We start from the raw sequence: 25,648 nt of genomic DNA on the forward strand, positions 1-25,648 counted from the left end.
GTGGCAGAGTGCTAGCCTTGAGCAGAACAGTTCAAGAACAGCTCCTAGGCCTTGACTTCAAGCCCCAGGACTGGCACACATACACACACACACACACACACACACACACACACACACACACACACACACACACACACCTATAAAAAACAAATGTCTGTTCAGGCTGGGTATATAGTGTTGTGGGAGATTATGTGTCAAGCACATGTGAGACCTTATGTTTGCTCCCCAGCACAGAAGAAGAAAAAGAAGAAGAGGAGGGAGGAAGAAGAGAAGGAGGAGGAGGAAGAAGAGGAGGAGAAAGGAAAAGGAGGATGAGGAGAAGGAAGAGGAGGAGGAAGGAGAATAACCTCTAAAATCAAGTACTCTGAGAAGAAAAATATCTATGTGTTTATTCACAAAAATGCTAATGAATAGTAATTATCTCTGAGGACACAGTTTAATTAATTACTCATGAGATAAATAATGGGAGATATGGGCTGGGAAGGTGGCTCAGTGGTAGAGCGCTTGCCTTGCATGCATGAGGCCCTGGGTTCGATTCCTTAGCACCACATAAGCAAAAAGAAAAAAGCCAGAAGTGGCACTGTGGCTCAAGTGGTAGAGCGCTAGCCTTGAGCTGAAGAGCTGAGGAACAGCGCCCAGGCCCAAAGTTCAGGCCCCACGACCAGACCCAGAAAAAAAAAGGGGGGGGGAGATATAATTGAATTCTAAAAGTACTAAGGAGGCCATATGTGGTAGCTCACCCCTGAAATCCTAGCTACTTAGGAGGCAGACATCAGAAGGATTAAGGTTTGAGGTCAACCTGGCAAAGAATTCCTGGAATCTCACATCAACCAGCATCTGTGGGTGGCACAGTCTGTTATCCTAGCTACTTAGAAAGTATAAATAGGAGGATTGATGTCTGGAGTGGCCTGGGCAATAAGGTAGGACCCTATTTGAAAAATAACAAAACCAAAAAAGAATCAGGGATATGGGCCAAGCGGTAGAGTGCTTTCTAACAAATGTTAAGACCCTAAGTCCAAACTCCAGGATCTCCAAAACCAAAAAAGTACTAGGGAGAAATAAATTGTTATTTCTAAGCTGAAGGTGGAAGGGATGGCACATGCCTTCATACACTCAACTAACCTTGACATTAGGAAGATGCACAGTAATTGTGGGAAAGAAAAGTTTGTCTAAAGGGAAGCTTGGGTAGGACAAATATTGCTAGGGCCTGGAGCCTCTTAAATGCCAACTGCCATCATTTCAGAACTGAGGCATCCCTCTCAGCAGACTAGAAAACACACAAGGGACTGAACTCTTAATGGGCAATACTTCTGCATCAGGAGGGAACTTCATTTAGGATATGCAGGCAGAACAGAATTTTGGCAGGCCACAATGAGAAGAACAGTGGTAACCTCTGGGCTGTCAGTTCTTGGCCTCGGGACAGTCTAACAAAGACCTTCCTCAAGGAAGTCCCTGCAGGAGACTGTGGGTGTGAACAGCGGAAGTATGCAGTAAATAGGCAAAGTCCCAGAGACTGGAGTCTAGTAGGTTTTATGGTAAGGTGATGACACATCAGGCCTTGCCCTTCAAGGGAAGGCTTTATTTTTATGAAAAACAAACAGAGCAAGGCTGGAGTGGTGGATAAAAGAGCAAGAACTTGGTACTAAGTAGGAGAATGGTAATGATAACCCCGTAGCTTTATTTCTCTTTATTTTCTTTTTTCTTTTATCAGTCCTGGGGCTGGAACTCAGGGCCTGAGCACTGTCCCTCAGCTGCTTTTGGTCAAGGCTAGCACTCTACCACTTGAGCCACAGCGCTACTTCTAGGGTTTTCTGTTTATGTGGTACTGAGGAATCGAACCCAGGGTTTCATGCATGCTAAGCAAGCTCTCTACCACTAAGCCACATTCCAGCCCTTCTTTTTTTTCTTGTAATAGGTTTCAGCTACTTAGCTCAGGCTGACTTTGAACATGTGATCCTCCTTCTTCAGTCTCCCAAGTGCTAGGATTACAAGCATGTACCACCATGCTCAGCTAAAATTATTCCTCTCCTTCCTTCCTTGCACTCTCTTTTCTCTTTTTTAGTTATTTATTTGGTGCCAGTCCTGGGGCTTGAACTCAGGGCCTGGGCACTGTCTCTGAGCTTCTTTTACTCAAGGCTAGTACTCTACTTGAGTCACCACTCCACTTCTGACTTTTTTATGGTACTTAATTGGAGATAAGAGTCTCACAGACTTTCCTGTTTGGGCTGGCTCTGAACCGTGATCCTTAGGTCTCAGCCTCTGAGTAGCTAGGATTACAGGTGTGAATCATCAATGTTTGGCTTTCTCTTTCTTTTTACCTGATGACAGAACTTCACTACAGCCTTGAGCATGCTAGGCAAACACTCCACCACTTTAGCTATGCCTCTAACCCCTATATACTTTTCTTGGCTTGATACTTTTGGCAAAAAGGCATAAACTCTAAGGTGTTACTAGATTGCCTTTTTCTTTCATTGCTTTCACTTCTATCTTTTAGGCCTATATAGCTCTTCATTTAATTCTTAAAAATTTTTTTAATGTTGATTGATGCTTATGTCACATTCCAGTGAAACCTACCTCTCTCTCTTTCTTTCTTTCCTTTCTTCCTTTTTGTTTTTTGGTTGTGGGGCTTGAACCCTGGGTTGGGTGTTGTCCCTGAGCTCTTCAGCTGAAGGCTAGGACTCTACCACTTGAGCCACAGCACCACTTCCGGTTTTTTGAGTGGTTTATTGGAGATAAGAGTCTCATAGCTTTTCTTGCCCTGGCTGGCTTTGAACCTCGATCCTCAGATCTCAGCCTCCAAAGTAGCTAGGATTGCAGGTGTGAGCCACTGGCACCCAGCCCAATGAAACTTTTCATTGAGTAAATACTAAATGCAAAATATTAAGTACTTCTGGCTGAGGCTCCAGTTCTTACAGTCTTCATGAATTGAGTTTAGTGTTTGTGCCATATAGTCCTGGTACTGCCACTAATAGTGTGATCTCTTGCAAATGTCTGACTTAGCCTCAGACTCATCTGTCAATTACATGAAGGGGTTGAATTATGATTTCAAAGATTAGATAGCTCTAAATTTCCATTTGTAGCTCCTACTGTTTCTCAAATTTGTGTGATGGTATTACTCTCCAAATTAAGCTTTCTGCATTAAAAAAAATCATAGCTGGTCCATTGCTGTAATGTCATATTGAAAAAGGCAGAAGCAGGAGAATCACAAATTACAGGCCAGCCTGGGCTATGTAGTCAGAACTTATGGGGGAAAAAAAGCAAAACAAAACAAAAACAATATCCTAACCCTTTAAAATGCTTTACAGCATTGGGGCTCAAGTAAAGCAAATTTATTTGGAAAAGAATAATCAAGCTTGGGCCTGGGAAGGTGGCTCAGTGGTAGAATGCTTCCCTCGCATGCATAAGGCCCTGGGTTTGATTCCTCACACCACATAAACAGAAAAAGCTGGAAGTGGCATTGTGGCTTATGTGGTAGAGCGCTAGCCTTTAGCTGAAGAGCTGAGGGACAGTGCCCTGGTCCAGAGTTCAAGCCCCAGGACCAAAAAAAAAAAAAAAAAAAAATAATGATAAGCTAACTCTAAGATTTTCCCAAGGATCTCAAAGTTATGACTGAATTATGACAAACTTGAGAAGTCTTGACAATAGTCTTCTTGTGATTTGCATAGCTAGCCTATTTTAGAATTGTTGCTCCCTCTCTCTCTCTCTCTCTCTCTCTCTCTCTCTCTCTCTCTCTCTCTCTCTCACCTCCCTTCTCTGTCTTTTCTGGTGCTTGAACTTGGTTCCTGGGTGTTGTTCCTGAGCTTTTTTTTTGGGGGGGGGTGCTCTAGGCTAGCACTTTACCACTTGAGCCACAGTTCTACTCCTCACTTTTTGGTGTTTAATTGGAGATGAGCATCTCACAGTCTTTCCTGCTTGGGCTAGCTTTGAACGCAGATCCTCAGATCTCAGCCTCGTAGGTAGCCAGAATCATAAGAATAAGCCACTAGCAACAGGCTAGAATTGTTGCTTTTTAGGAGGGCATTCACAACTGGAGGAAAAAATGATTCAGAGGAGAAAAGGCTTAACTGTTAAGACTAAGAGGCACAATCAGAGAACCAACTGAACATAGAGATGAATTAGCCAACACAAACATCTTCAGTAATTGAAGCTTCAGGAGTGCTTGGTAAAGGAACACAGTGTAAGACAAGTCTTTAGAGAACTTGAAACTGAAACCTGATAACCAGAACTGCCTCAAAGACTCATTTTAATTACATATCAAATACACAAACATTGTGACAATGCTGAGATGGTGTGCATGGAAAATGTAGCATTTACTTCTTTGTCAATCTCTTTCTGTCCAGCTGTCTCAAGGTTTTCTACTCTGTCTGAGCCACTCATCAGGTCCAACCACTTGGCAACACATCCTACTTGTGCTGGAGCAATGGAGCATTTTGAGCGATGGAATATTTTGAGAATGCTAGGTCAGAAGCACGTACTTCAACCGAAGAAGAGAAAAGGGTTGTAAACGAGGCTGATAGTGTAAGAGAAAGGAAAAGTGGGTAAGGTGAATGAAAAGAGAACCTAAGAGCTTGGAATAGTGACACATGTCACAGGAGAGATTGAGGCAAGGCAAGATGGTCGTGGGTTGGAAGTCAGCTTGAGCTAGGCAATACCCTGTTGATTTGAAATGTATGTATGTATGTATGCATGTATGTATGAATAAAGAAACTGGCTGGATTGCAGCAGCTTTTGGCCCTTTCGATTCCTCGACCTGGTATATGACTTTGTCTACAGGGAGGGGAGCCGGCCCCTCCACGTAGATCTCAGAGCATTCGAGGACCGCCAAGGCCTGGAGGGGGTTCGCCGCGCCGCGCCGCGCCCGGCAGCAGAGATGACCCCTGCGCTCAGGAATTCCTGAGCCCTCCTTTTCCTCACCGCCGGGAAGGCTGATTACATCATGGCAATCCGAGCAGCGAGGCCAGTTTTTCCATTTCGAACTTCTGATCCCTCAAACGCCATCTATTGCCCACGAAGGAGCCGGGGATGGAGTGCCGCGGTCTCCCCGGTCACGGCGCGCCCACTCTTAGAGAGCCCTCCATCCCGGAGGCTTCTGATGTTAGCAAAGAGGCTATTTATTAAATGGCTCTGAGTGCTACTTTTCTCGCGTCTATGAGCTGCACCTACTCAGGAACACATGATCACCACGCCAGTGGCTGCGCCAAGATCCCACACTCCACACCCTTGACAAAGACGGTGCGGGGATCCCGGCGCAACCCGCAGGGCCACTGCCGCCAGGAACGCACTGGAGACCCGAGTCTACTCCGTCGTGCTGCGCCTGCGCAGTCCCTGAGGCAGCGCCTCCCGCGGGTGAACTCTATCGCCGCGCACCCTATCAGGCTGTCGCGGGGAGCGCGCCCGCGGCCTCGCCCTCCCTAGCTCCGCCCCTCGGCCCTTGGGTCGAGCTTCAGACTGAGGCTGAGCTCTATAGTCCCCGCCCCCGCGCGCTCCCACTCCCTCCCGCGCGCGTGCGCAGAGGCGGGCCGCAGGGCGAGGGCGCGAGGGAAGGGCGGGCGTACGTCCTTGCGTGCGTCTCAGGCAGCGCGCACGCCGGCGTGAGAGGGCACGGGGAAAAGGTGGCTCTGGCCGGGGCGGCTCGGCTTCCTGGGGCTATGTAGCTAGGCTCGCCGGCTCGTGGTCCTTGTTGGTTGCCCTCACCGCGTCCTAGCGCTGAGTTTCTGTTGGGAAGAGGCTGTCCTCACGCCCGCCGCGCTCCCTCGACGGCAGAGCTCGCTCGCTTGCCAGTGGGAGCGTCCCGGCCGAGCTGCTCTGAAGGGGGAGGGGAGGCCATTTTGTCCCGACCGACTCCCCGGAACCGGGCGGAGCGGCGAGGAGAGGCTGCGGAGCCTCGGTCGGAGCCGCCCTCGGAAGCACGGACGCCGCCGCGGTCGGGGCTGCCTCGACGAGGCCGTTCGCAGGTCTCCCGCTCCCTCTCGAGCCTGCCTTCTCCCCACGCCTCCCCAGTCCTCCGGCCCCAGAACGCCCGGGTGAGGAGTTGGCTGTAGTGAGAGGGACCGATCCCTTGGGGCCGCCGGCGGCGAGAGCCCGAGCCGCTCCTCCCAATGGCGAAGAAGACGTACGACCTGCTTTTCAAGCTGCTCCTGATCGGGGACTCGGGAGTGGGCAAGACCTGCGTCCTTTTTCGTTTTTCGGATGATGCCTTCAATACCACCTTTATTTCCACCATAGGTAAGACTTTGTGGGAGGAGGGTGGTACGGACGGGCTCCGCAGCTGCAAGCCGTTTGCTTGTATTCCAGACATCTTGCTTCCCGTAATATACGCCTTTGTTCCAGGGATTCCGATTCCAGACGACAGACCTAAGTTACTGTTGGAATCAGCCTCGAGCTTACTGGGGCGGGGTCTTCCCATGCTTTCCATCCGGTCTTTTTTGCTTTCAAGTATCCCACTCAGCCTCAGTGCTTGCTGCTGGTACAAAAGATGCAGCATTTAACAACGTTCTAGAACCCTGTTTCTTTAAGCGACTTGTTATTTTTTTTTATGTGTGTAGAGTTACTAGACGTAAGATATTTGTAAGGGTCATGTTTTAATGGTTGGGATTGGAGCAGTACTGGTTGGGTGTAAAGGCCTGATTTATGCTGGGGGGCGGGGGGGGGTAGGAGACGATTCCATACGGTCCTGACTTAGAGTAAACTTGAGAGTTTGTGTGTGAAGGGTAATTAAAGCAGATTAGAGGGGAGACGTGAGTTGGCAGCATTGATGTGTCAGACAATCGGAGGCTCTTCGTGCTGGGGTGGCAATCTATGGCACAGGCTTCAAAAGGCTTCAGAGCTTTTGAAGACATTTAGCAGAAGCAGTAATCTGAGGAAGACGATCAGTTTCTGCCTAATACGTGTCGGAATGAAGTCAAGTTCCCTTCTGTCTTGACTCTAGAATTTACAGGAAAGTGTTTTGCTAGTCATATCCATAAGGACTTCTTTCTAATTTACTTTCACCACATGTTTTAGAATTACTTGGTGTGGAAGACCTAGTGATTGACCTTTTCATTTGTTTTCCCGTTTCACAAAAGAAAAGGGAAGGTTCTAAGAAAGTCCCCTTTGATTCTGGCACAAACGTCAATTTTGCTAAAGTAATTGTAGGTGAAACCCACAGCCCCTCCCCCAACACAGTTTCCTTAAAGGACACCTGCTTGTTATTTGAAGCCAAGTTCTAGCATTGGGACAGTGTAATAAAACCTGTTTAATTGTAACCAGTTTTATCATGAGAATATTTAAAGAAACAAATGTCGTGTTCTTTGAATCTTGGAAATAGCCAAGCCGATTTCAACCAATTTATAACATTATGAAACGGTTTGGATTTCTTCTTTTTCAAGACAGGATCTCACTATGTGTCTGAGACTGTTTGGAACTAGCTTTGTAGCCCAGCTCTTCCGTCTTTCTGCCTCAGCCTCCTCAGTGCTGGGATTGATTATAGAGGTGCACCAGCACACCTGCATTGGTTTGGATTTCTTATGACACTATCAGCAATCTAACTCATTCTCGTAATTCAAGTCATATTGAAATTATACTGGACAAGTTATTATTTAGGTTTTTATTTTACTGTTCGAGTAAGAAAAGTATGAGTATTCTCTGGGACAGTTCTATATTTCATTAAACTTAGAACTTGTTCTCTGCCTTGTGGTTAGCACTTCCTAGCACTAAGTTTGCTTTTATTTCATTTTCTGCTTTAGCTGGGTGGGTCAGGTCATTAGATGGCAAATATTTATTGAGCACCTAATGCTAGGCACTGTTATAGGCACTGGGGATAAGTGGTGGACACAATAGACCCCTTGAACATTCTATTGAAGACAATCACAATATTGTGCAAAGTGTTAACAATAGTAAGCATAGGGAGGAGGGGACTAGCCTAAATTGTAGGGGTCTAAGTAGCCTTGCTTGGCCATGATAATTTTTTTTTTGGTCAGTCATGGGGTCCTCAACTTTGGGCCTGGGTGCTGACCCTCAACTCTTCTGCTCAAGGCTAGTGCTCTACCACTTGAGTCGTGGCACAACTTCTGGCTTTTTCTGCTTATGCAATGCTGAAGAATCCAACCCAGGGCTTCATGCATGCAAGGCAAGCACTCTACCACTGAGCCACCTTCCCAGCCCCTTGGCTATGATAATTTAATGTAAAGTCTAAAGGACAAGTAGGAATTGGGCCAGAAGGCTGGAATGGATATACAGCCTTTCTGAAAGAGGAAAGATTTAATTCACTGTGGTTAGTTTTAACCTGCCATTGAGAAAGGTGGGGTGCAATAGAGTTAAAAGCAAAGCTTGAACTCTGTTTGCCAGACTCTGTGCGCGCGCGTGTGTGTGTGTGTGTGTGTGTGTGTGTGTGTGTGTGTGTGTGTGTGTGTGTGTGTGTGTGTGTGTGTGTGTGTGTGTGTGTGTGTGTGTGTGTGTAGAGGGGTGGGGGTGGGGAGCCATGGGATCCATGGTTCCACAAGCTTTGTGACAGGGGCAAGTTACTTTACCTCTGTTTGCTTCAGTTTCTTTTAAAAATAGTATTGATGAGATTTTATGGGTCAGTGAGAGTAAAGCACTTCGCATGGTGCTAGGCACTTGGTAGGAGCATAGTTCATGCCAGCTGTAAATGGAATACAGATCTTACATTTCTGAAATGTAGCATGTTGCTTTATAGATTGAATGCCTGCACACAGTGGTCACCCAAGTATTTAATGGTGCTCCGTTGAACAACTTCACTTTCATCTCTGACATTTACATATTTTGATTGAAGATTTTGAGTGTAGATTAAGAAAATGAATTTAATTCCAAGTGCAACTTAAACACAGTTATGTATTAGCTTGATTTAGAAGTTTTCTCTGGTCTTAAACCAGTGTTTAAGTCAGAAAGATGAGCTGCAGACATAATCTAACTTTGATATTCATGTACAAAAAGGATTTAAGGTCCATCTTTTTTGCGCTTGTTCTGGGGCTTGAACTGAGGGCCTGAGCCCTATATTTGAGCTTTTGTACTCAATGCACTTGAGCCACAGCTCCATTTCTGGTTTTTTGGATGGCTAATTGGAGTTGTCTCAATGTACTTTTCCTGCCCAGGGGGGGATTCTAGCCACTATCTTTAGAGCTCAGCCTCCTGAGTAACTAGGATTACAGGAATGAGCCCCCAGTGCCAGGCCAAAAAGAATTAGTTATATATTTTATCTTATATCTTAGATATTACAGTGTAGTCAATTTTAAGCAGTTGAGATATTAATAATTTACCTCTAGTCTGTGAGTATGTGAGTCATACCACAGCTCAGTTTATATTAGGCATGTGGCTAGTGGCTGCCATATTGAATGTTCATGTCTAAACAATCTAGACTGTTGATATGCAGGTAACTAGAAATACTTTGTATATTACTTTAAAATATTATCAGTTGACTAGAGAGTTTTTCCTCTTTTTTTTGGTGCTGGGGTTTGAACCTAGGGTCTTGTACATGCTAGGTAGGTGCTTTTTTTTTTTCTCTCTTTCAAATATAGAGCCTTCTCTGATGATATATAATAGAGAAATTTGAGTTGTCATTTAGTTCTTATAGCTTATTTTTTAGGTGCGGAGGATTGGACTCAGAATCTCGTACATGCTAAACGTGTACTGTACCACTGAGCCCTAACATCTTAAGTTTGTCTAGAAGTTATTAAAGAAGTGGTGAAGAGCGAGACCCAAAGTAAGTTAGGCCCTCATTATTTTGGGCTTAATCTCAATCCTTTCCCTCCTCCTCCCTTTAATGGGGATTGAACTCAGGGCTTCCTGTCTAGAAGGCAGGATCTTCAGTGCTTGAGCCACACCTTCAACCCTTGTTTTTGTCTTTTTTTTTTTGTGCTCATCCTGGGGCTTGAACTCAGGGTCTGGGCACTGTCCTTGAGCTGTTTGCTCAAGCCTAGCGCTCTACCACTTGAGCCACATCTCCCTGAAGGGGAGATAGAGTCTCATGGACTTTCCTGCCTGAGCTGGCTTTGAACCATGATCCTCAGATAATGCCTTCTGGGTAGCTAGGATTACAAACCCAAGCCGCTGACATCTGGTGGCTTTTGAGTTTTTGAAGAAATATATGTATATACATATATACGTATATGTATATATATATTTTTTGTCATTCGTGGGGCTTGAACTCTGTGCCTGGGTCCTGATTCTCAGCTCTTCAGTTCAAGGCAAGTGCTCTTGAGCCACAGCATCACTTCCGGTTTTATGGTGGTTTATTGGAGATAAGAGTCTCACATGCTGGCTTTGTACAATGATCCTCAGATCTCAGCCTCGTGAGTAGCTAGGATTATAGGTGGGATCCACCAATGCCTGGCTGAAGAAATAATTTTTACACATTTATTGTGCTTGTACCACTCACCAAGATTACTGTATTGAAATTTTTATATGTATTTTTCAATTCTCACACATTCTTACTAGAAATTATGTAAGATATTTATGATCAGATTTACCATATTTGATTTAAGTTGCAAAAATAAATTACTAATCCTAAGATAGTAGAATATAGTAAGTAGTATAAGTGTAGAGATCGTCACCTGATGTAAGGTTCTCCCTGGACCCCTGTAAGACTATGCACCTAAAAGAATTCCTGCATTTAATGGGTTCATGTTTCATAAGGAAGGATAGAGGGAGGGAAGGAAGGAAGAAGAGGAGAGGGAAGAAGGGTAGGTAGTACAGGAAGGAAGGACGGAAGGAAGGAAAGAGCAATTAGGATCCACTTATTATAAGACTGGGCCTACTTTATTTTAATATTTCCTCTTTTTACCTATTTTCTGAGTAATATATGAAGTGAACATTAGCTGTTTGACAATCTGAGTAATTTTAGGGCAAAATTGGTCTTAGAAATTCAAAGATTGAACCGTGTGCTGGTGGCTTATGCCTGTAGTCCTAGATACCTTGATACTCAGGTGGCTGAGATCTGAGGATCATGGTTTGAAGCCAGCCTAGGCAGGAAAGTGTGTGAGACTCTTATCTCCAGTTAACTACTAGAAAACCAGAAGTGCTACTGTAGTTCAAAGTGATAGAGTGCTAGCCTTGAGCAGAAAAAACTCAGCGACAGTGTCCAGGCCCTGAGTTCAGTTGGGGAGGAGGGGAATTCAAAGATTATTTGAAAAGTAATTATTTAAGAAAGCTTCTGGTTTTAGATGTGCTTCAGTAGTTGATTTGATCCTAACTTGATTGGCAGTGCAAACTCAGAAAAGCTTATCTATCAGTGTTATCAGAGCTTTTCCCCAATACATTACTTTTTTTTAGCAGTCTGCTTCTCCAAGATATTCTATGATGTGGTGGTGTTAATTCTACCTCCTAGATTATTACTTTTTCAATAGGAGATATCTTTCATTGGGAAATAGAGTCTTTGGGATCCATATAAAGTCTCTTGTCCCTAGGAGGTGTAATACATTTTTTTCTAATTTTGGAAGAGTAGGTTGGTTCCACTAATCTACATTTAAGAACCAGGTGAATGGGGCTGGGAATGTGGCTTAGTGGTAGAGTGCTTGCCTTGCATTCATGAAGTCCTGAGTTGATTCCTCAATACCACATAAACAGAAAAAGCTGGAAGTGAAGCTGTGGCTCAAGTAGTAGAGTGCTAGCCTTGAACAAAAGAAAGAAGTTCAGGGCCAGTGCCCAGACCCTGAATTCAAGCCCCAGGACTGGCAAAAACAAAAACAGGTGATTTAGTTGAATTGAGTAGAGTGGCTATGGTTTAGGAGAAATGAGCCAAACTTTTGTCATTAAATGTGTCTGAGCTATGCTGTGATTCTAGCAGCAGCTCATGCTTCAGGAATGCCAGAGTGCCTAAGGAATTTTTCTCCTTGGAACATGTACTTGTAGAGTCAAATAAAACTATACTTTCTCTAAAAACATGTGCAAATGGCCAGTAAGTATGTGAAAATTGATGACAATAATTAGGAAAATGCAAATCAAAACCAAAATGAGATGTTACGTTGTACTCATTAGAATGACTTATCAAAGAAGCATTCGTAGGAATGGAGAAATTGGTAGGGATGTGAAATAGTACTACACTGTGAAAAGCAGTTTTTCTAGAATTATGAATTTGATCCAGTAATTATTGGCATTTTACCCAAGAGAATTTTGTTTAATTGATTAATGTATTGTGAAGTTGGGGGTGGGGGGAGGCGGTTCAAAGCTAAGGCCTTTGGTGCAATGTACAAGTGCTTTGCTGCTAAGCTACATCCCTAGCTCAACTTCAAAAGAATTTGAAAGCCACTGGTGGCTCATGCCTGTAATCCTAGTCACTCGGGAGGCTGAGATCTGAGGATCACAGTTCAAAGCCAGCCCGGGCAGGAAAATCCTTGAGACTCTTGTCTCCAATAAACTACCAGAAAACTGGAAGTGGTGCTAAGAGTGCTAGCCTTGAGCTGAAGAGCTGAGGGACAGCACCCATGCTGAATTCAAGCCCCACTACAGACAACAACAACAACAAAAAAGAAATTTGAAGAGGGACTTGAACAGATGTTTGTATACCAGTGTTCACAGGAGTACTAGTCACAATAGCCAAATGTGGAAATAACCCAAGAGTCCATCCATGGATGAATGTGCCAGGCGCTCTGACTCATGCCTGTAATCTTAGCTACTCAAGAGTCTGAGATCTGAGGATCATAATTTGAAACCAGCCTGGACAGGAGTCTATGAGATTTTTTTTGGGGGGGGGGAGGTTGGTCGTGGGGCCTGAACTCTGGGCCTGGATGCTGTCCCTCATCTCTTCAGCTCATGGCTAGAGCTCTACCACTTGAGCCACAATGTCACTTCTGGCTTCTGCTTATGTGGTGCTGAGGAATTGGACCCAGGGCCTTATGCATGCAAGGCAAGCATCTCCACTGAGCTACCTTCCCAGCCCCCTTAGATTACTTTTAATGCCTAGTACTTTGTAAAGTGTTGTAAATTGCTTTGTAAATAGTTGGTACACTGTATTGTTTCTGTAGTCATAACAAGAAAAAAGTCAGTATATGTTACTGAAGCTTTGAGGTTTGTTTTTAGGGTCAGTACCAGGCTTGAACTAAAAGGGCCTCATGCTCTCACTAAGCTTTTCTTGCTGGCAATCTTAACACTTGAACCACATTTCTAGCCCAGCATTTTGCTGAATAGTTGGAGATAGAATCTCAACACATTGATCCACTAGGACATTTCTCTTAACACATTGAGCCTGCAGAGTAATTAGAATCACAAGTGTGAGCAACAGCACCCAGCTAAAGTGACATCCTTTTGCCTTTGCCTTAGGGGTAAGAAGTATGTACTTCCACAACTGGCTGTAATTTTTTTTGCGGGGGGGGGGTTGGTCATGGGGCTTGAACTCTGCGCTTGTGCACTGTCCCTCAGCTCTTCAGCTCAAGGCTAGTGCTCTACCACTTGATCCACAGTGCCACTTCCGGTTTTCTGGTGGTTTATTGGAGATAAAGAGTCTCATGGACTTTCCTGCGTGGGCTGGTGCGATCCTCAGATCTCAGCCTCCTTAGTAGCTAGGATTGCAGGCATGAGCCACTGGTGCCCAGCTCTGGCTGCAATTTTTTTTTTCTTCTTTTTGCAATACTAGGGGTTGAATCCTCAGCTTTATGTAAGCTAAGCAAGCACTCTGTTACTGAATTATACCACCAGCTCCATCTCACATATTTTCAATTTATGCTAGTTGAACTGCCTGACGGGAATCAACACATTATTGATTGAGGATATTGAAGCTGGACTATACTTAACTGAACTGTACACTTAAATATGGCTAACCCTAGCCCGGCGCCGGTGGCTCAAGCCTGTAATACTAGCTACTCAGGAGGCTGAGATCTGAGGATCACGGTTCAAAGCCAGTCTGGGCAGGAAAGTCCGTGAAACTCTTATCTCCAACAAACCACTCAAAAACTGGAAGTGGTGCTGTAGCTCAAGCGGTAGAGAGCTCGCCTTGAGCTGAAGAGTGCAGGGACAGTGCCCAGGCCCAGAGTTCAAGCCCCGTGATAGAGGCCCCCCCCCAAAAAAAAAAAATCCCTAACCCTAGGCACACCTGTAATTTCAGCATTCTGGAAGCTGAGGCAGGAAGAAAAATCTTTTTTTTTAAATTTTTTTTTAAATTTTTTTTTTTTTTGGGTCCAGTCGTGGGCCTGAACTCTGGGCCTGGGCGCTGTCCCTCAGCTCTTCAGCTCAAGGCTAGCGCTCTACCACTTGAGCCACAGCCCCACTTCCGGCTTTTTTTTCTTTTTGCTTATGTGGTGCTGAGGAATCGAACCCAGGGCCTCAAGCATGCAAGGCAAGCGCTCTACCACTGAGCCACCTTCCCAGCCCAGGAAGAAAAATCTTGAGTTGGAGGCCAGCTCCTTCTCAAAAGAGAGGAGGAGAGAGGGAGAGAAAGAAGGAAAGAGAGGGAGAAAAAGATGGATGGGAGGGTGAAGCTCAGGGATGGTGCACTTGTCTAGCATGTAGGAGGCTGTTTAATCCCATAAATCTATTCCCTCTCCCCCAGATAGTTAAGATGATAAACGTACATGTGTGTGTGTGTGTGTGTGTGTGTTTAAACCACAGTTTTAAAAGGTAGTTGAAGTGGTAAATTTCCACTAAAGTAGAACCACAAAACTAGTTAACATTGGACCCTACTCTCTAAAAGATCATTTGATCATGGTTAGATTTTTTTTCTCCCTGATAATAGCTACTATTAACCAGTGGCTACTGAATTAAGAAGATCCTTCAAAGCTGGATGCAAGTGGCTCATGCCTGTAATCCTAGGTAGTTAGGAGGCTGGGATCTGAGGCCGACTGTTTAAACCAGCCCTGGCTGGAAAGTCTGTGAGACTCTTATCTCCAATAAACCACCAGAAAACCAGAAGTGGTGCTGTGGCTCAAGTGGTAGAGTGCTTGCCTTGAGCCTGAAGAGCTTGAGGGACAGCGTTCTTCCAGCCCAGAGTTCAAGCCCCATGACCGACCCCCGACCCCCCCCCCCCAAAAAAAAAAAAAAAAAAGATCCTTCAGAGTATTTTCCTTTGCTTTAGGACCACTGGTCTGTACTTTTTGTGTGTGCATTTTTATTTGTATCCATGCCAGTATTGAGGCTTTTCAACTCAAGACCTTGTGCTCTTGCTTAGTTAGCTTTTTTGCTCAAGGTTGGCATTCTACCATTTGAGCCATATAACCAGTTCTGGCTTTTTTCTGATTAATTGGAGATAAGAGTCTCTGGATTTTTCTGCCCTGACTTAGCTTTGAACCTAGATCCTCAAATCTGAGGCTTGAGCCACCAGTATCTGGATTGGTCTGCACCTTAGAGATTGGAGGCAAGTTTGTCTTTTTATTATCATTTTTTAAAGGCCAGTACTAGGATATGAACTTAAGGCCTGGGCACTGGCTCTTAGCATTTTCACTCAAGGCTGATGCTCTGCCACTTGAGCATAGCTCCACTTTTGGCATTTTGGTGGTTAGTTGGAGATAAGAATCACATGGACTTTCCTGCCCAAGTTGGCTAGTTTTGAACTGTGATCCTCCTGAGTAGCTACATGTGAGCCACTGGTGCCCAACAAGTTTTTTGTTTTTGTTTTTTCTTTTTTGCCAGTCTTGGGGCTTGAACTCAGGGCCTAGGCACTGTCCCTGAGCTTCATTTTGCTTACAGCTAACACTACCACTTGAGCCACAGTGCCACTTCTGGCTTTTTCTGTTTATGTGGTACTGAGGAATCGAACCCAGGGCTTCATGCATGCAAGGCAATCACTCTACCACTGAACCACATTCCCATCCCAAGTTTGTCTTTTTGTTGCGCGTGCACACACACAAACACAGATGCACACGTGCACACAAGCACGCACGCATGCATGCATATACACACATAGAGATCTCTTTGAAATGTTAGAATCACAGAATTGTTTTAAAATTTTATTCTAAATTATTTTGTGCCAGTATTGGGGCTTGAACTCAGCCTTCTACTCTTACTCACCTTTTTCCACTCAAGGCTGGTGCTCTACCATTTCAGCCAGAGTCAAGTCTGGCTTTGAACCTAGATTCCCAGATCTCAGCCTCCTGAGTAGCTAGGATTATATAGCCACTGGTGCCCGGCTTCATAGTGACATTTCTACATCTGTAGTATACAATTTATCTCCATAAATCTTACCCCTTCTATCACTCTGTTCATCTTACTCCCCCTTAAAACAATCTTAGCAGATTTCTTTCTTTTCTTTTTTCTTTTTTTTGCCAGTCATGGGGCCTGAACTCTGGGTCTGGGTGCTGTCCCTCAGCTCTTCAGCTTAAGGCTAGTGCTCTACCACAGCGCCACTTCTGGCTTTTTTCTTTTTGCTTATGTGGTGCTGGGGAATCGAACCCAGGGCCTCATGCATGCAAGGCAAGTGCTCTACCACTGAGCCACCTTCCCAGCCCAGTAGCAGATTTCTTATACAAACAAAAAACTACTTTCCACCATATTCATTCTTCTTCACTCTCTTTGATAGCCTTGTCCCCTATTACTGGAGCCCACCCATTTTCCTTAGAATCAGAATTTTAATCCCATTGAATTTGCTGAGACTCAAGCAACTTGCAAAAGGTCATTTGGCTAATTAATGAAGGAGATTTGATTAGAATCCAGAACCAGTTCTCTTTACAGCAATTTCAGGATTTCGTTGTTTCTCTTTCCTACCCCAAGTCAATAAGTTAGTTCTCCCATTTATCTATTTCAGTTTGGAAATTGGAATTGCAAGGTGGTTGTCAGAGTCAGGAAGCAAACACATCAGAATTGTGCTACTTGTGCTCTGCAGACTTATAGAGCATAGTAAAGCAAGAGTTGATAATATGAGATAATTAGACATTAGAGATATTATTAGATGATTATTAATACATTAATAATAGTATTAGATAATATTAAATATAATTCTTTTCAAGAATGATGCTGTATGGTGGTGTAAGGTAGGGCAAATCATACTCTGTGTGGTTTTTAGAAAGGGAAGAATGGCAGAATGAGTGGCAGTCTGCTTTAATATCCAGGCAGGCTGTGCTCTGGTAGCACAGTGTTGATTTAACAATAAAGAGACTTGTTAATAGCAAAACAAAATAGACATTTTGTAATTTTAAAAATGTACATGGGAAAACTGCTTTTTGGAAATGGTTAATTATAAATGAGCTTAAAGGAGCTACAAAGGATGTTGAGGTTAAGAGAATGTTCTAACCCTTAAGACTGTAAAAATTCTTGTAAAAATAGTGAAGCAATAAAGGGTTAGTAAAGTAAGTTCTTAAATTTATAAGAAAAAGAATTTGAAAAGGTGATTAGAAAAAAGTTCTGGTGAAGATCTCAATTTGGAAGGAAATGAGAAGAGAGAACAATTTCTTTGAAGGTGCTACTTTGTATTTGGGTGTAGGTGTGAGTGACTGTTTCCTTCCTTCCCTTGAAATGGGGCTTGAAATCAGTCTCATACTCAGCTGTTTTGCTCAAGGCCTGGTGTTCTATCACTGGAGCCATAGCTCCAGTTCTAGCTTTTTACTAGTTAATTGGAGATTAGCATCTGGTGGATTTGCCCAAGTTGGCTTCAAATCTGAATTTTCAGATCTCAGCTTTCTGAGTAGCTAGGGTTACAGGTGTGAGCCACCAGTGCTTTCTTTTAAATTAAAAAAAAAGTTTTAGCAAGGATTTATTTTTACTATCTATAACAGGGAGAAATTTTTGCTATCTATAATTGGGAGGAATAGAAAGAGTAAGATTTCCATGCAGGAAATGGGAATTTAGGACTCCTTTCTATGTTTATATTAATTAAATATTAATTATTAAACTTAACTTATGTTAAATAATACATTATTTGAAAAGTAACATTTTTGAGGAAAAGAGCAACTGGTGATCCAATGCTTTGTGTGGAGTATGTTGCTAAAACAGAACATCCAAGGTTACAAAGCATTAGCAAAGGGCTGGTTCCCTGTGGCTCATGCCTGTATCTTAGCTGCTCAGGAAGTTGAGATCTGAAGATAACAGTTTGAAGTCAGACCTGGCAGGAAGGTCTATGAGACTCTTATTTCCAATTAAACACAAAAAAGTTGGAAGTTGAACTGTGGTTCAAGTGGTATAGCACTAGCCTAGAGCATAAAAGCTCAGGGACAGTGCCTAGGCACCCTGAATTCAAGCCCCAGGACCTGAGACTAGCACCAAAAACAAAACAAAACAAAAACCCATTAGAGAATGGACAAAATTTATTCTGAAGATCAAAAGATTGTATCAGAATCAGAACAGAAAACACTTTGCTTTGTTACATTAATACCAGCAGTGCAAACACACACACATAATTTTTTTTTTTTTTGAGCAAGGTACTGGGGTTTGAATTTAGCTCTGCCTTGTACATGCTAGGAAGGTACTCTATTAACTTAAACCATTCCTCCATCTAGCCTCTTCTTATTTTTTATTTTTTGCTTTAGTTGTTTTTGGGTTAGAGGCTCACTGCTGTGTCCACCCCCATCTCTCCTTGTAGAGCTAGTCACCTGTAGCTTGGATTGCATGCTAATACCACCAGGACTTGTTTAATTTGTTGAGATGAGGGTGTCACTAACTTTTTTGGTGGACTGGCCTCCAACGGTGATATTCTTATGTCTACACTCTGAGTTGCTAGAATTACAGGCCACTATGCTTAAGTTTTCATTAAGCTAATTGAGATTCTTAGTTGTAAAAAGATAAAATAGGGATCTCTTAGTTACCTTACCCAGTTTCTACAAATGGTAATTTTTTTAAACTGTAGTAAAATATCAGGATACTAGCAATACACCAGTCTTATTAAAACTCTAGTTTTGTTTGTCCTCATTTGTATGTATATATGAGTGTTAACTCAGTTCTGTGACACATAACATACCTACAATAATCAACTTGGAAGGAAGAAAAGTTTATTTTTAAAATAAGTTTCAGAGATTTTAGTTCATGGTTCCTTGGCTCTGTTGCTTTAGAATTATAGTGGCCTAGTGCATCATAGTCAGTACCATGGCAGAGGAGGCCTGTTCACCTCATGGCAACTAGCAAGTAGACAGAGGAGCTGAGTTCCTTGTATCCCCTTCAAAGTCACTCCCTCAGTGAGTTTTTGTTTTTGTTTTTTTGGCCAGTCCTGGAGCTTGAACTCAGGGCCTGGGCACTGTCCATGAGCTTCTTTTTGCTAAAGGCTAGCAAACTACCACTGAGCCACAGCGCCACTTCAGCTTTTCATGAGTAGTTTATTGGAGATGAGAGTCTCAGGACTTTCCTGCTATGGCTAGTGTTTGGACCATGATCCTCAGATCTCAGCCTCCTGAATAGCTAGGATTACAGGCATGAGCCACCAGCGCCTGTCTCCTCAGTGACTTTTATAGTCTAGGAATACGAAATGAAACTCAGGCTATTGGTCGTTTCTATTTAAAAAAATAATTATGATTGATTGTTACACTTAAAGATGTAGAATTTTTTTTTGCCTTAATCTCATGCAATCTTTTTTAAAATATATTTTTATTGTGACAATACTGTACAGAGGGGTTACAATTACATGGGTAAGATAATGAGCACATTTCTTATCAAGATTGTAGCCTCCTCCTTTGTTTCCCCTTCCCATCCCTTTGTGTCCTCCCTCCCTTCCCCCCCACCAAAGTTGTAAAGTTCATTTTTCGACATAGCGACTTGTACATCTCATTGTTGCAGTGGGGTCCTCCTGTATCCCTGTTTTAACAATTTGTTTTTTCCCTTACCCTCCACATATACCAACATCATATATAGTGAAAGCAGAGGTTATACCATGGGGGAGGGACATACAAGGCAACAAAGACATAATCTTATAAATATGTTAGAAACAATTGCATGAAAGATCTTTCTTTTTTTTCCTCAGTTGTGGGGCTTGAGCTCTAGGACTGGGAGCTGTCCCTCAGCAGTTCAGCTCAAGGCTCATGCTCTACCACTTGAGCCATAGCGCCACTTCTAGTTTTCTGGTGTTTTTTTTTTTTTTAATTGTGATTAAGTGATTACATAATTTCCCAAATTTCACAGTATTGTGGAATAATGATGCTCATTTAAAGTCACAAACTCATTCTAACTGTCCTGGAGCAAATTGTCTATCAAGTTCTGTAACATATAACGATGTACACATATATACCATACAGGTGATCATCAGCATGGGGTTATTTAGTAGTGGTTTGACTAGATGAGTGGAAGTTCTTTGTTTCTTAAGTCCTGTTAATTTTGTCATATCACCTAACATTTTGGATTTAACATCCACTTATCAGGGAGACCATGTACAGTTTGTCTCTTTGCTCTTGGCTTACCTCGCTCAACATGATTTCTTCTAGCTCCATCCATTTCCCTGCAAATGCCATTATTTTGTCATTTCTAATGGCTGCATAATATTCCATTGTGTATAGATACCACAATTTTTGGATCCATTCATCTGTGGTGGGACATCTGGGTTGTTTCCATATCCTAGCTATTGTGAACAGTGCTGCAGTAAACATGGAGGTGCATGTGTCCTTGTATATTAGTTCCTGTTGTTCAGAGTAGATGCCTAGAAGTGGTATGACTGGGTCATAAGGGAGGTCAATCTTTAGCTTTCTGAGGACCCTCCAGACTGTTTTCCAAAGTGGTTGTATAAGTGTACATTCCCTTAGTACTTGTTTTTTTATTTTATTATTTTATTTTTATTTATTTATTTATTTTGGTCCGGTCGTGGGGCCTGAACTCTGGGCCTGGGCGCTGTCCCTCAGCTCTTCAGCTCAAGGCTAGCACTCTACCACTTGAGCCTCAGTGCCACTTCGGGCTTTTTTCTTTTTGCTTATGTGGTGCTGAGGAATCGAACCCAGGGCCTCAGGCATGCAAGGCAAGCGCTCTATCACTGAGCCACCTTCCCAGTCCAGTACTTGTTTTTTAAAATGTGTTAAAGACTTTGACTTTTAACCTGATTTTATTAAGCTCAATTAGAAGAGGCAGACATTTGCTATTATATAGCTAAATGTCCAGCCAATGGAAATGATACTAAGATAGTAATTTAGGTAGGAACCTTGCAAACATGAAAATTCAAGTTGTACTGCTTTATTATAGTTACAGATTTATAAATTTATAATTATGATCAATGGTAAGGATTCTTTATTTTCAGTAGTTTTTGTGAAGGAAAGATGATCTGAAATACTTTGGAGGCATTATAAGAACTACGCAGATATTTCAAGTGTAATCAGGGTTTGATTTGTATAGAATAACTCTATAAGGTGTTGCATAAATGCTTACAAAACAATGATTTTTTATGTTAAAAAAGAAAAAAATGGGATGCTTCAGTGGAAAAGTGAAGCCTAAGGGTGAATATAATATATACATTATAAACCTCTATAAGGTAAATTTAATACTTAATTCTTATTCTGAATTACTAAGGTTTTTAGAGGATTAGCCTTTGGAATATGAGTGAACCAGATAAATAAGAATTTTATTGACTAATATGTTTAAAGAAGTAATTTCTGTATATTAAATGGTTCCAAAAAGGGATGTGTGAATGTCAGAGCCATAAATAGAATCTTAGTGAAGCTGGCTTATACCTGACCTTTAAGATGGACTTCCTGAAAGTCAGTCATACCTCCCTCAGAATAGTGTGCTTTTGGGCTATAAATCAAAGATTGGCAGTTAATGTTTTTTCTGTATAATACTCAAGTAAAATATTAAATAAGATCTTAGATAATATAGGTAATTATAAATTAAATAACATGTGGGCTATTTACTTTGTGGGGTTATTTGTGGCCAAAGGTTAATGTGTGCCTAAAGGAGTACAGAATTTCATTGTTACCCTGATAAATCCATTGAAGCTGATTTTTAGACTGTAATATTGTAGTATCCTTTCTTTAATTTTCTGTATCTTTTCTGAAAATTTTCTATTAGCCAAGTGCTGGTGGCTCACACCTATAATCCTAGCTGCTCAGGATACTGCGATCTGAGGATTGTAGTTGTAAGCCAGCCCAGGCAGGAAAGTCTGTGAGACTTCTTTTTTGGGGGGGAGGGAGGGCTCCAGTCGTGGGGCCTGAACTCTGGTGCTGGGCGCTTTCCTTCAGCTCGTCAGCTCAAGGCTAGCACTCTACCACTCAAGCCACAGAGCCACTTCCGGCTTTTTTTCTTTTTGGTTACGTGGTGCTGAGGAATCGAACCCAGGGCCTCATGTATGCAAGGCAAGCGCTCTACCACTGAGCCACCTTCCCAGCCCAGTCTGTGAGACTTCTATTTTCACTAAACTATCAAAAGAGCCACAAGGGGCTCAAGTGGTAGAGTGCTAAACTTGAGCAAAGAAGCTGAAGGACAGTGCCCAGGACCAGAGTTCAACCCCAGGACCATCACAGATTTTTTTTTTTCTCATTAATATGTTTTTCTTGGATTATGAGTATAATTAATTGGTAGAGTGTGTGCCTACTATTGTGAAACCCTGGGTTTGATTTCCAGTGCGGCTTCCTCTAAAATAAGTAAAAACAAAACCAAACGTCTATGTAGGAGTCACAAATTAAGATTAAAATTTCTATTTTTTAATTTTTATTTTTTGCGGTCATAGGGTTTGAGCTCAGAGTCTGGGCACTGTCCCTGAGCTCTTTTGCTCAAGGCTAGTGCTCTGCCACTTTGAGCCACAGCTCCACTTTTGTTTTCTGGTGGTTAGTTGGACATAAGAGTCTCACAGGGACTTTTCTGCCTTAGCTGTCATCTAATTGTGATCCACACATCTCAGCCTCCTGAGTAGGATTACAGGTGTGAGCCATGGGCACCTGGCTAGTTTTAACTTCTTTATGTTGCCCTCAACATTTACTTCCTTGAGCTGATTTTGACTGTACTTGGTTATGCTTTTTAGTAGGCATTATTTTAGGTCATTGGTAATTAAGTAATATATATGCATGTATATGAATTATTTTACCTTTTGTCCTAGATTGTGATCTTCATTTTTAAATTACGATTTCCAACAATACAACTCCTGTAACAGTATCAGTAAAAATTTTCCTGTTCAGAGGGCTGTTGAGTACTTCTCCAAATACTTTGCTTTTATTTATTTTTTTATGACAGACTTATTTATCAGACTTCATGAGGCTGAGAAGTCCAAGATTAAGGCACATTTGATGTTTACAAAGGGCTTTATTTCTGACTTTTCAGTGTCATATTCTTGAATCTTACATTGTAGATTGGGCAAGGCCCTGAGTTCAAGCCCTTGAACTGGCACACAAAAAAAATTGTAGAGTTGGGCTGGAAACATGGCTTAAATGAGAGTACTTACGGCACTTAGTACCACCAAAATAAAAGTCAAGTTGATGGGAATGAGAAGGTGGCTCAGTGGTAGAGTGCTTGCCTTGCATGAGGCCTTCAGTTTGATTTCCTCAGTACTACATAAGCAGAAAAAGCCAGAAGTAGCACTATGGCTCAAGTGGTAGAGCACTGGCCTTGAGCTGAAGAGCTGAGGGACAGTTCCCAGGCCCAGAGTTCAAGCCCCACTACTGACCCCCCAAAAAAAAAGTTGGGAACTTTTTATTTATGGAACTATATTCTCAAATATATTTTATAATTTACTGATAAGCAAGTTTATTTGTAGATTGAAAGGAATGAGTGGCTAGAAAAAAAACTGATAAAACCTTTTTACTGGTTTTGGTTACTGGTTTTGAAGTATTGATTAAAATAATGGTTTTGAAGTATTGATTAAAATTTTTTGTTTATTCTTACTTGTATTGACCTGGAGTTTGAACTTGGGGCCTGAAAATGGTTCCTGAGTTTTTTTTGCCTATCACTAGTGTTCTGCTACTTCCGCCACAGCTCTACTTTCGACTTTTTGGTGGTTAATTGGAGATATGAACCTCACAGATTTTTCTGCCAGGACTGGCTTTGAACCATGACTGGCTTTGAACCATGATTCTCAGATCCCAGCCTCAAGAGCTAGGATTACAGTTGTGAGCCACTGTCACCTGGCTTGGTGTTCATTTTTAATAGACAATAATTGTATATATTTATGTAGTATAATGTGATATTTTCATTCATGTACATGTAGAATAATAGTTAATTAACATTTATTACCTTACCAACTCACCATATTTTATACTGAGAACATTAAAGATCTGTTCTTTTTGCAAGTTTGATTTCTCCATTATTATTAACTGTGGTCCCCTTGAACTGGAATGCACTACTAGAAATGCTCCAGTCTAACTGAAACTTTGTGCCCTTTGATCACATCTTCTCTTTTCCTACATTCATTTTTCCCCTTTTGCCAGATCTGATAACCACTTTACTATCAGTTCTGTTACTATTTAGGATTCTGCAGTGAGATTATGTACTATTTATCTTTCTGTGACTTGCTTATTTTACATAATGTCTTCCAGTTTTTTTCCCTATTGTCATGAATGACAGAATTTGTTTCTTTAACTTTTTTTTTTTTTTTTTGGTCGGTCAGGGGGTTTGGACTCTGGGCCTGGGTATTGTTCCTCAACTCTTCAGCTCAAGGCTAGCATTCCACCACTTGAGCCACAGCACCACTTCCAGCTTTTTCTGTTTGTGTGGTGCTGAGGAATCGAACCCAGGGCCTCATACATGTGAGGCAAGCAGTCTACCACTGAGCCACCTTCCCAGCCCACCAGAATTTGTTTCTTTTTAATATTTGTGAGGATACACTACATCTCAAATCATTTTATATATTTATGCATTGATGTATTCTTAGGTTGCTTATATGTCTTGGCCATTGTGACTAATGTTGACATGAATATGGAAGTGCTGATATCTCTTCCACATTCTTCAGTCCTTTGTATATATACTTTAGTGTGTGTGTGTGTGTGTGTGTGTGTGTGTGTGTGTGTGTGTGTGTGTGTGTGTGTGTGTGTGTGTGTGTGTGTGCGCGCGCGTGCGTGCTGGGGCTTGAACTCATCACCCCATAGCTTTTTCTGTCATGGCTAGAGTTTCTACCTCTTGTACCATGGTTCGGTTTCTAGCTTGTTGGTGGTTAATTGGAGATATGAATCTCACCAACCTTCTACCCTGACCAGCATCAAATGGAGATTTACAGATCTTAGCTTTCTGAGTAGCTAGGATTTTCAGCACCTTGCTTACTTTTCTTTCTTTCTTTCTTGCTTTTTTTTTTTTTTTTAAGCATCAGCTGTATAAAAAAGATTTATTTTCACATGTCCAAATATGAATACTATGTGCCTTGATCAGACTCGCCTCTCCATCACTTTCTCTGGGCCTGGACACTGTCTCTGAGCCAGCACTCTACCACTTGAACTGCAGCACCATTTCCAGCTTTTTCTGTGTATGTAGTACTGAATCTAGCACTTCATGCATGCTAGGTAAGCACGCTACCACTAAGCCACATTCCCAACCCTGCCATAAATTGTAAAGAAATATCAAAGCCAATTTTTTTTTCCCGTTGGTTGTGGGGTTTGAACTCAGGGCCTGGGTACTGTCCTTGAAAGGACAGTGTTCTACCACTTTGAGGCACAGCGCCACTTCCAGCTTTCTGGTGGTTAAATTGGAGATAAGAATCTCATGGACTTTCCTGCCCTGGCAGGCTATTAGCTGCCATCCTCTCAGATCTCAGTCTTCTGAGTAGCTAGTGCCTAGTTCAAAGTCTAATTTTAATTTCATGTGTGAATAGATTTTTTTTTTGTTAAGATCGGGAGTGGTGAATGGTTGACTCTTCTGTACAACACATTTTCCTGATGCAGCGGTTCCATGAGCCTGTTTGGTGTTATACGAT

General features: G+C 42.4%; 1 protein-coding gene across 1 annotated transcript in view; it reads left to right on the top strand.

Annotated features, from left to right (window-relative positions):
• Positions 1-5,565: 5,565 nt before the first annotated feature.
• Positions 5,566-25,648, top strand: part of Rab10 (RAB10, member RAS oncogene family) — a 73,143-nt gene continuing 53,060 nt past the window's right edge. Inside the window, exon 1 of the mRNA XM_070025166.1 lies at positions 5,566-6,225. Within this exon, the coding sequence (XP_069881267.1) occupies positions 6,099-6,225 (127 nt within the window). The 5' untranslated portion in view covers positions 5,566-6,098. The remainder of the gene's footprint in view (positions 6,226-25,648) is intronic.

The sequence above is a fragment of the Dipodomys merriami genome, unplaced genomic scaffold (genome assembly GCF_024711535.1).
Source record: "Dipodomys merriami isolate MVZ:Mamm:240054 unplaced genomic scaffold, mDipMer1.0.p SCAF_17, whole genome shotgun sequence".
In the NCBI taxonomy this organism is placed as follows: domain Eukaryota; kingdom Metazoa; phylum Chordata; class Mammalia; order Rodentia; family Heteromyidae; genus Dipodomys; species Dipodomys merriami.